The sequence below is a fragment of the Cibotium barometz genome, chromosome 64 (genome assembly GCF_041138505.1).
Source record: "Cibotium barometz isolate CiBa-2024 chromosome 64, ASM4113850v1, whole genome shotgun sequence".
NCBI lineage: Eukaryota > Viridiplantae > Streptophyta > Polypodiopsida > Cyatheales > Cibotiaceae > Cibotium > Cibotium barometz.
The window spans coordinates 30,310,965-30,323,156 of NC_141109.1; the positions used below are offsets into that span (position 1 = coordinate 30,310,965).

General features: G+C 40.0%; 1 protein-coding gene across 1 annotated transcript; it reads right to left on the reverse strand.

Moving 5' to 3' along the window:
• Window positions 1-8,160: 8,160 nt before the first annotated feature.
• On the reverse strand, window positions 8,161-9,724 carry LOC147603515 (chalcone synthase-like). Its single transcript, XM_086796793.1, has 2 exons — window positions 9,274-9,724; window positions 8,161-9,176 (listed from the first exon to the last, which is right to left on the reverse strand). Exons 1-2 carry the CDS (start codon window positions 9,629-9,631, stop codon window positions 8,197-8,199), a joined length of 1,338 nt encoding a protein of 445 aa, XP_086652919.1. The 5' UTR covers window positions 9,632-9,724; the 3' UTR covers window positions 8,161-8,196.
• Window positions 9,725-12,192: the final 2,468 nt, after the last annotated feature.

The following is a 12,192-nucleotide window of genomic DNA, read 5'->3' on the forward strand; positions in this document are numbered from 1 at the left end:
TTGTATGCTTGTTTCATAGTGATCAACTATTTGAGACAATATTGAGCTTTAAGACTCACTTGTTGATAACCCTTTGTTGGGAAGAAATCCAACGACAAACTTCAAAGAAGCTCTAGGTAGCATAGCCATGATCATATACTAGTGTTGAGAAAGTGTTTTCTAGTTTGAGAGTGTTATAGGACCATTTATGAGCAGTGCGACTAGTATTATTGGATGGTTGTTGTATGTGGGGGATGCACTACAACATTTTGGAGTGTAAAGTCGCCCATATCCAACACTCGTGTTCATGTTTGAGCGCATGTTTGGTTTCTACCGTACAAATTATTTAGTTTTGCAAAGTTCATGTCCTTGTAGAACCTATTAATTTGTAAGGCACTAGGAAATAACTGGAGCATTACCAATATGAGATGGGGTTACTACATGGTTAAAGTGAGAAGTACTTCACTCAAGACGAGCATGGTTATTTACCGTCATTGGATCCAATGTAGTTTTAGAAACCATGACTATGTTTGTTAGAAAGGAATACTAAGCTGGAGAGCTTAACAAAGTATCCTAACATGTATGGGCAATTTTAAGGCTGAACACAGTGGTTCAAAAGTAAACTCAAGGTTTGGATCTGATCATGAAAGGGCAAAGACAAACCACAAACCATGACTGTGTTTGTTAGAAAGGAATACTAAGCCGGAGAGCTTAGCGAAGTATCCTAACACATATGGCAAGTTTAAGGCTAAACACAGTGGTTCAGAAGTAAACTCAAGGTTTGGATCTCATCTGGAGAAAGGGCAAAGACAAACCACAACATATTGGTGTTAATCCGGAGTGATTACACATAGATCTTGATCTCGTTTTTGCTGCTGCTGGTAGTACAGAGTGCCCAACAATCATCTTGATCGTTTTTATACTCAGGTGCATGGTAGTGTTGTATGCATGCACACTTTCAACAATCATTGCCTCCCTCGCTAGAAAGGTGTGCTGATCTCTGAAGAGATTAGTCGAGGTTTCTACAAGAAGAAGAGTGAGTACGGATCTGGAATGATCAAACAAATCTCTTAGGTTATGTACTGAGATAGAGCACTCAAGGGTGGACCCTTCATGCCCAATTGACCTTGCTAGGGGTGATAAAATTTATCATGGGAAAAAGTGGTAGTTTCTTTTAATCGATATTGGTTGTTAATTTCCAATATGCTCAAATTTTATGGAATTCACAATCCTTAGGTGCTTGATATTCTAGATAAATCCCTGAACTTGTGATTTTGGTGTGGCCAAATTACCAAGAGTGTGTACTTGGGTAGGTATGAAAGTGTTCTCACACTATGCTCAGTCATTGTGGTAGATTGCCACCATGAGGTGGATCCACAAAGTATTTAGGCAAGTTCTTGAAGGACTTTGCCATTTTTATTCACACTAAAATTGAGTCTAAGACTACTATCACACCCTACCAAGGCTCATATTTTTTATGTTGAACCATATATTTCATAGATTGACATAGTTGCTGAGAGGATATCATTTGATCAACAATGATTTGGTGCTAGAATGACCAAAACTTTATGTCGTAGTGCCAAAGGTTTAAGGTCGATCTAATGAGCTTTCGTAATAATAATAAGTGGCTCGAGCGTCTTGTAAGAGATGGCTCCTTTGGATAATCCAACTTGGAAAGAGTATATCCATGAGTACAGAGTTACTCAACCAGATCAAGGGGAGGATTCGGGGTTTTAGATAGACAGGGGAAAGTGAATGTAGTTCAACTTTACTAAGCAAAAATCACCCAAAAAAAAACCAACTTGTACTAATTTATGTTTTGGAAATATTTATAATTTATATAAGGATTTTGTACTCCTTGTTTGTCAATTGGTTATTTACAGATGGGTAGTATATTGCCACCTCTACGAGTAGGTAGTGCATTGCCATTGTAATGAGGAGACAACAAGGAAATGTTATACATCAGACTTCATATTGGTGCTAAACACAAATTGGATGAGTGATGTTCATGTCATAGCAATCTTGAAGTATAAAGATCGAGTTTAGTTGTCTATCTATATAAGGTGTGTTGGAGGCATACCTAAACCACATATCGTAGCATATGTATATACAAACCGGTTAAACAAGAAAGGAATTCTCAATTCTTGCTTTGTAGTAAACCATTGTCCATGGTTGAAAATGGTTTATGGATTTTTGTCTATAGTTGAGAATGATTTACAACTGGTTTGTCTATTGTTGTCTATATTAGAGAATGATTTCTGGCTAGTTTGTCTATTATGTGACTTAGTAGAGGTGTCCAGTGAGCCCACACTTATAGAGGCATGTCTAGACGGTGCTTAACATTTAGATGTCAACATGGTAGCCCATAGACATGTCCGTAGAGATATAACTTGCCGTTGAGTCACATGGTTGCAGTGCCAACTGGCACCCAAAGTGGTTGCCAGAGTAGCCATGTGGATAGGCATATCTTTACTCATGGACTTGGGGGTTTTATGACTCTCATTGCTTGCACATTACTCTTGATTTTTCAGTAGTACATAGACACTATAGATCACATAGATGATGTAAACTTGTTGCATTAAACTTCATGTAGTTTCTAACCACAAGAGAGAAACATCTTTGATGTCACTTTACTAAGACTTGTAATAGTTGCACAAACTCGTTGCATTGAACTCCATGTGGTTTCTAACCACAAGAGAGAAATATCTTTGATGTCATAGAACAGGCAAAGAAATCCCTAATGAAAATCGGTTGAATCAATAAGGAGCTGTCCTTCTTTTGACTGGTTGAACAAAAGGTTTTATTGAGCGTGATAGGGGGAGTGGAGTGAGGTGGATCCCCCCTCCCCCAAAACTTTCACCATGTGGATGCATCACTAATTTTTTTATGAGTGTGTGTAATCTTTCCATCTAGAGGCCATCAAGACTCAAGAGACCAATCGTAAAATTACGTAACTAGTTCTTCATGATGTAGTGGAAGAATGCTAGCATAGTAAAAACATATGATTGTATGATGTAGTAAATGTGAAACTACGACAAAATGCCCGTATATTAAATACATATGATTGTATGATGTAATAAATGTGCAACTACTACAAATAACTAGTATAGTAAATGCATGTGATTGCATGATAGTAAATGTAGTAAATTTTTCGTATTAATAAATACATGTGTAACTACTACGGAAAGCCAATATAGTAAATTTTTCGTATTAATAAATACATGAGTAACTACTACGGATTGGTCGTGATGTAATAGCCCTTATACAGCATAATATATATTCCCCCCCCCCCAAAAAAAAGAATCTCTGTCTTTCTCTCAAATGTGAATAATAATAAGCTAACTACCGTAGTGGATGGCTATTTGATGGCATATTAAGGTTTACCAAAACAAGTGGCTATAAATTTGGTGATAGGTCTTAGTGTAGAAAAAAATCGTCCTCTAGTGTTTTTTTTTTTTGAAAAAAATTTGCGTGCTTTGAAAGCACTTTTGAAAATTTCAGTTATGATGTATATATTTTTGAAGGAAAGATGGGCAAGGTAAAGAGCTCTCTTGATTTGATTGGTTGGGGACTAGCATCCAATGAATAATACTAGTATTGCACCCGCGCATTGCTGCGGCCGACCAAGGTTCCAGAAAAGAACTATTCCCTGTCTACAACCATCTCTCTCTCTCTCTCTCTCTCTCTCACACACACACACACATGCACATGCACATGACCCTCTCCCTCTCTCCGCCACGTACACACACTCTCAAATGTTGAAACTCTCTCTCTCTCTCTTCTCACATGCACACACATATACACACCTGCTCTCTCTCTCTCTCTCTCTCTCTCTCTCACACACACACACACACACACACACACACACATGCACACACTCCCTCTCTCTTCTTACACTCTCCCACACATAGAAGCGCTCTCTCTCTCTCTCTCTCTCTCTCTCATATGTAAATATATAGTATATACAATATTATGTTTTAGATACATAAGCCTATACATAGACACATATACTTATACATATATACATGTATTTAAAAATATAAATACAAACATCAACATAATTTAATTAATTTTGATTAAATTTTAATGTGTGGAGATGGGTGATACTTTTAAATATATAGATAGATATATCATACACACATCTAAACACACACACACACAAACATGAATATCTATATATATACATACATATGTATGTATGTATATATAAATGTAAATAAAAACACACACACATGTATACACACATATACATATATGTTTTCTATTTAATTTATATTTTATTAAAAGATACTTTTTATTCTCTTTCTCTCTCTTTTCACCCTCCCTCATTACATCTCTCTCTCTCTCTCTCTCTCTCTCTCTCTCTCTCTCTCACCAAGTCTGGCCCATCTCTCTCTCTCTCTCTCTCTCTCTCTCTCTCTCTCTCTCTCAAGCACATTCTACACAGATGCAGATGTATGCACATGCATGCATGTACGCTCTCTCTCTCTCTCTCTCTCTCTCTCTCTCACACACACACACACACACACACACACATGTACACACCGCACATACACTAATCTAAACGCACACTCTCTCTTCCCACTCTCTCTCTCTCTCTCTCTCTCTCTCACACACAACACACATGTACACACTGCACATACACTAATCTAAACGCACACTCTCTCCTCCCACACAAACTATCTCCTACATAGAAATTATCTGTCGCCTCTCTCTCTCTCTCTCTCTCTCTCACACACACACACACACACACACACACATGTACACACCACACATACACTAATGAAAACACCACTATCTCCTCCCACACACACTCTCTCCTACATAGAAATTCTCAGCCTCTCTCTCTCTCTCTCTCTCTCCTCTCTCTCTCTCATGCACACACACACACACACACACACTCTCTCTCTCTCTCTCTTCACGCACATTCTCTCACATAGAAACTCTCTCTCTCTCTCTCTCTCTCTCTCTCTCTCACACACACACACACACACACACTTAAATAGATTTACACACATATATATAATTTTAATTAATTAAATTTTAGATTAAATTTTAATGGTAGGGATGAGTGGTGAGGTGTGCTCACTCTCAAATAAATGCATCTTTCATGTAATCTCTCTCTCTCTCTCTCTCTCTCTCTCTCTCTCACACACACACACACACACACACACACACACATGTACACACCGCACATACACTAATCTAAACGCACACTCTCTCTTCCCACTACTCTCTCTCTCTCTCTCTCTCTCACACACACACACACATGTACACACTGCACATACACTAATCTAAACGCACACTCTCTCCTCCCACACAAACTATCTCCTACATAGAAATTATCTGTCGCCTCTCTCTCTCTCTCTCTCTCACACACACACACACACACACACACACACATGTACACACCACACATACACTAATGAAAACACACACTATCTCCTCCCACACACACTCTCTCCTACATAGAAATTCTCAGCCTCTCTCTCTCTCTCTCTCTCTCTCATGCACACACACACACACACACACTCTCTCTCTCTCTCTTCACGCACACTCTCTCACATAGAAACTCTCTCTCTCTCTCTCTCTCTCTCTCTCTCTCTCTCTCACACACACACACACACACACACTTAAATAGATTTACACACATATATATAATTTTATTAATTAAATTTTAGGGATTAAATTTTAATGGTAGGGATGAGTGGTGAGGTGTGCTCACTCTCAAATAAATGCATCTTTCATGTAATCTCTCTCTCTCTCTCTCTCTCTCTCTCTCACACACACACACACACACACACTCAATTCATACATCCACCTATAATCGTAATAGACCACCTATAATCGTAATAGACCATACAATTATCTTGTCAACTCAACTCATACATCCACCTATAATCGTAATAGACCATAAAGTTATCTATACTCCACCAATGACATTGTGGAAGTAGCAAACCATTCAACGGCTAGTGCACCTTTTTTATTTTGTGCTCTTACAAAATGACTACCAAAACGACTCACATCGATGGTCCTCACAAATGACTACATCAAAGACTTTACTTTAACATTTGTACACTTGGACATTGTCTCTCGTAAATGGTGTGCACCAAGGATGATCCTTCTTAGCCCCATGATGCCATCCATCAAACAACTATTTTTTATCCCTTGTGATTAGGTTACGGCGGGTGACTGACTACAACCATAAACATATGACTCAATGTCCATTCTGTTAATTATCTCATGTAAATAGTTGATGTTATGAGATTTTTATCGTTAGACAACTCTTTTTAATAAGTCTTTTTACATGCATAACCATATAGGTAAAGACATAAATCAAAAAGTCATATGGCCAATACTTATAGGTGAAAATGTATAAAACATATAGGTGTAGAAATAAATAAAAATTCATTTAGCTAATCATTATATTAGGGTTTTCATACCTAATGTCCATGGTTAAGATATAAAACCCTAATGGCCTAATACTTGCCTATAAATTTGAACACTCAAAAACCCTAATGGCTACTACTGCCTATATGCACATGCACATGCACACTATTTATATATACATGTTTTTTCTTTAAATGCCTTAAAAAAGAGAGAGTCTTTCGTCGTAATTAACTATTTTCGATCTTGTTGAGGCATAATTGTTAAAAGAAAAACAGCGTTTCATTTTCTAGGAAAATTTATAAATGATCAAATATTTTATTTTTTTCTCAAAAGCACGTGCATTTTATCTTTAAAAATACTATTTTCCCCTACAATATTATGTTTTAGATACATAAACCTATATATAGACACATATACTTATACATATATACATGTATTTAAAAATATAAATACAAACATCGACATAATTTAATTAATTTTGAATAAATTTTAATGTGCGGAGATGGGTGATAAGTATAGATAGATATATCATACACACATCTAAACACACACACACACACACAAACAAACATATACATGTATATATATATACATACATATTATTGTATGTATATATAAATGTAAATAAAAACACACACACATACACACATGTATACACACATATACATATATGTTTTCTATTTAATTTATATTTTATTAAAAGATACTTTTTATTCTCTTTCTCTCTCTTTTCACCCTCCCTCATTACATCTCTCTCTCTCTCTCTAGGTCTGCCCCATCATCTCACTCTCTCTCTCAAGCACATTCTACACATAGATGCAGATGTACACACATGCATGCATATACTCTCTCTCTCTCTCTCTCTCACACACACACGTACACACACACACACACATGTACACACCACACATACACTAATCTAAACGCACACTCTTTCCTCCCACACAAACTATCTCCTACGTAAAAATTATCTGTCGTCTCTCTCTCTCTCTCTCTCTCTCTCACACACACACACACACATGTACACACCGCACATACACTAATGAAAACACACACTATCTTCTCCCACACAAACTATCTCCTATATAGAAATTCTCAGCCTCTCTCTCTCTCTCTCTCTCTCATGCACACACACACACACACACACACACTCTCTCTCTCTCTCTTCACGCACACTCTCTCACATAGAAACTCTCATGCACACACACACACTCTCTCTCTCTCTCTCTCTCTCTCTCTCATGCACACACACACACACATACACTCTCTCTCTTCACGCACACTCTCTCACATAGAAACTCTCTCTCTCTCTCTCTCTCTAACTCTCTCTCATACACACACACACACACACACTTAAATAGATTTACATATATATATATAATTTTAATTAATTAAATTTTAGATTAAATTTTAATGGTAGGGATGAGTGGTGAGGTGTACTCACTCTCAAATAAATGCATCTTTCATGTAATCTCTCTCTCTCTCTCTCTCTCTCTCTCTCACACACACACACACACTCACACACATGTATACTATTTAGATATACATGCTTACATACCTATAGATACACAAACATACATAATATATATAAGTGTGTGTATCTATAGGTATGTAAGCAAGATTTCATTGAAAGATGTGAGATGAGATCTTCTTAGATTCAAATTCAAAATTGCTTTGGAAGATGTGAGATTTGGCTCCTCCTCACGCTTGAAGGAGGAGTGGCCATTTTGAAATAGGCCCCCCTCCTTTGCCCAAGTGGAGGGAGGGCCACTCTCCCTTAATCCTGTATAGATAATGTAGAAAAGGTCTATAATGATTCTTTAAGTCTCAGCAACGTTTGAGGAGGGCTCCCTCGATGGTGACACCTGGCCCGAAGGCGACGGCGATGCCCCACTCACAGTCTTCTTGCGTGTCCGCTAGCGAGCCCTTCCGGCGAAGCTCGTCCAGCACGAAGAGCACGGTGGAGGCCGAGATGTTGCCGTAGTTCTGCAAAATGTGGCGACTTGCGCCCAGCTTTGCCTGCTTCAGCTCCAGCGCCTCCTCCACAGCGTTCAGGATGGCTGGCCCGCCCGAGTGCACCGCCCAAAACACGTCGTTGAAGCCGGGCTTGTCGGGCGCGTTGTCCAGCGCCGTCCGGCAGAAAGCGCCCACATGCTTCGACACCAGCGCTGGGAGGCTCCGGTCCAGGTAGAACTGCAGGCCCTCAAGCTTAAGCGTGCCTTCGATGATCTTCTCGGAGTCGGGCGCCAGCACCTCGCCCACCCAGTGGATCTCGTACAGCGGCCTCTCGACGCGGGGCTGGGGTAGGGCGCCGACAATGACCCCCGAGGCACCGTCGCCGAAGAGGGCGGTGCCCACCAGGTCGTAAGGGAACTTCTCGTTGGGCGCTCGGAAGGTGGGCGCGGCCAACTCGCTGCAGCAGATGAGGATGCGCGACTCAGGGTTGTTCTCGGCGAGGTCCTTGGCCACGCGCAGCGCCGTCACGCCGGCGTAGCAGCCCAACATGTAGAGCATCACACGGTTGACATCCGGGCGTAGCCCTAGGGACTTGGTGAGCATCACATCCGCACCAGGGATGGCCACACCTGTGAGCGTGGCCACCACCAGGTGGGTGATCTCCGATGCCGGGCGCCCCCACTCTGCGATGGCGGCGACGGCCGCCTCGTGCGCCAGCTTGGGCACTTCTTGGGCAAAGATGGCGTTACGCTCCTCGATGCTGGGTTGTCCGGGCGTGTAGAACTCGGGGTGGGCTTTAAGGAGTTCCTCCGTCAGGATGGAGTAGCGTGTCTGGATACCGGAACGGTCGCCTGGTAGCAGTACAGAGCATTACGCATTAGATCATTACACAGTATAAAAGTCTAGTATATTTAACACGCATCGCTGGCGGCTGCTAGTTATACTCACAAATGCGCTGCATCTTGCGCTTCAGCTCCTCCTTGTGCCCGCAGTTGGTGACCTCAAAGTACCAGTCTGTGTAGGTGGCTTGGTCGATGCGGTTGGGCGGGGTGGCGCGTCCCATGGCCAGCACAGAAGCGCGGGGCTTCGCCGTATTGGGCGGGGCGGCAAAATCACGAGCGGCGGCAGACGATGAAGTAAGGCGGGGGGAGGGAGACTCAATCCAGGTGGGCGTCGTGGGCAAGGGGGCGCCGCGGGGGGAGGGCTGCTCCACCCAAGTGGTGCAAGTGCGGGGGGTGCCGGGAGCCGGCTCCGCCTGCACCCACTCACGCCGGCCTTGCGCTGCCACCTCGACCTCCAAAAACATCTTCGCTACGCTTGCTTGCTCTGAGAGAGAGAGAGAGAGAGAGAGAGAGAGAGAGAGAGAGGTTTTCGTGCTTGCACTTACAACAAACAAGTGTGTTACGCTCTACCTCCATTTCTCTTTTATAGACAATTTGGTACACTTTTGACTTGTCGAACCCACGTGCGTCCTTTGACTTGTCAAACCCACAATTGCTCCCTCTAAACTTACATTGACGGTGATTGGACTTTGTCATCCATGCTTTCACATCTATTATCTCCACTTACCTTCATGAACCAAGTGGTGCAAGTGCAAATGGGAGAATTATTCATTTGTAGGACCCATTAAACACTTTATTTAAAAAAAATATGTGAAGCTTACTTATCGCCACTCATGCTTACATAGTAGAAAATGTACCTCCCTTGACCTAGCAACACAATCTCTCTCTCTCTCTCTCTCTCTCTCTCTCTCTCTCTCTCTCTCGTAGAAGCTTACGCGTGCGTGCGTCTACAAGTCATTACTAAAATTTTAAAGAGAGAGAGAGAGAGAGAGAGAGAGTAAATATAAAGGGGATACACATAAGGATATAGATTCTAAATGTGTGTGTGTGTGTGTGTGTGCATGTAACCTTATTAGAATAAGTTTTTATTTAGCATAATTAAAACATCAAAAATATAAAACTGTCAATGTGTAAACCTTTGTATATATATAGTAACAATGTTTAATATTCTCATTAAGTCATTTAGTATAATTAATAATATAGATATATGTGTGCACTTATCAATAATCCTATTAGGATACATGTTAAAAAGGTGTGTGTACATGCACTTATCAATAATCATATAGTATAACTAAAAAGGTGGAGAATATAAATATATATATATGCATATATATATATATTTATCCTAAAAAGGTGTTGTTATATATGCATGTATATAAAAAGGTGTGTGTACATGTCCTTATCAATAATCATATTAGGATAAGTCCTAATGTAGTATAGCTAAAAAGGTATTGTTACATATGCATGTATAATAACAAAGTTTTGTAGCACTCATAAGAATTTAGTATATATTTTTGTAATGTGCACACATATAAGATGTACTGTATGTATATGTATAAGTTTTATTTTAAAAGTAAAAGTATGATAAAAATAAAGATTAATAATAGTAAATATATGTTTTTAAGAAGTGTCTATGTGTGAGAGAGAGAGATAGAGAGAGCGTGTGCACGCACACATGCACATGCATACATGTGTGCCCTCCCCTTACCTAAGGAGATGGTCACCAAAAGGTGGGAAGGTGGGCCACTACGAAGTGGTAGCACTACCCCACTACCAAACAAGCAATGAAGACTTATAATGAATGAAAGGTTTACAATGTCATAATTTGTAGAAAATAGTGAATACATTTCACCCATGAGTAGTTTGGTCCATTAGTGGATGATTTGCCAATTTAATCTTTAAAAACTAAGTGTTAACCACATATTTGTTAACACATTCCTATGACAACTATGTTCGCACACTTATGTAATGGGTGCTTTGTTTTGATGTTTTTGTTAAGATTCATGTATAGCTTTGTATTTAGAGTAGGATTATCACTTCTTTAAGTGAAAAAAACTTGTGATTTGGGTGATTAGAGAGCCTAATCAAGAGGGTTTTTGCTTAAACCTAGACTCTTTTTGTTAATTTGTAGAGTAATTTTATTTTTTTGCTTAATTCCTTTGCATAGGTAGGTTAGCATTACTAGATAGAACACTAATCAAATAAAAAAACCAAAAAACATAAACTATCTCTTAATTATCACTAACCTATTGGTTAGTGCAATTGGTGGACTTAAAGAGAGCAAAAACCTAAAAAATTAAGCCTGATTGCTTGCAATGAGGCTAATTGGAGTGGCATCAGTGTTCTAAACACTTGCCTTGACTCAAATCTATGCTTAGTTCACTCTAATTAGGTCCTAATTAGAAAGAATTGGCACTAATTTGGTCTCTTTTGTCCAATTTTTTCTCTTTTCGATGGATTAATTAATTAGTGAAATTATTTCAGAATAATTACATCTTTGGATTAGCATAACAATACTAATCCACCTATCAAATCCCAAGCTTAAACTCCTCACCAATTAGGAGTAATTTGAGGACAAAGAAGAGGGTTAAGAAGTAATTAATAGTAGGATTAAGAGAATTAATCTTTAGTTAAGCTAGAGGACCTCTAAATTAATCAAAATACACTAATTTAGAGGTAGCCTCTAACTTTAGCCCTATCCCACCCACCTAGCATTAAAGAGGGGGTCTTAGTTGTCTCCCACTCCCTTCCCTCTAATTTGAAATTCAAATCTCAAATTCAAATATCAAAAGTTCCGTGGACATTCCTTCCCAAGTGCCGTGGTCGTTCCTTCCCAAGTGCCGTGGATGTTCCTTCCCAAGTGCCATGGACGTTCCTTCCTAAGTGCTGTGGACCTTCCTAAGTGCCGTGTGGACCTTCCTAAGTGCTGTGGACCTTCCTAAGTGCCGTGTGGAAGTTCCTTCCCGACCGTTCCTTCTCAAGTGCCGTGGACGTTCCTTCCAACGGTGGACCTTCCTTCTGGGCC

Bases quoted from the DNA above. Each gene is read 5' to 3' on its own strand.
- LOC147603515 (XM_086796793.1), bottom strand. From the start codon at position 9,631: ATGTTTTTGGAGGTCGAGGTGGCAGCGCAAGGCCGGCGTGAGTGGGTG. The intron at 9,177-9,273 runs GTGAGTATAACT...TACTGCTACCAG, and splicing joins GCGCAAGATGCAGCGCATTT to GCGACCGTTCCGGTATCCAG.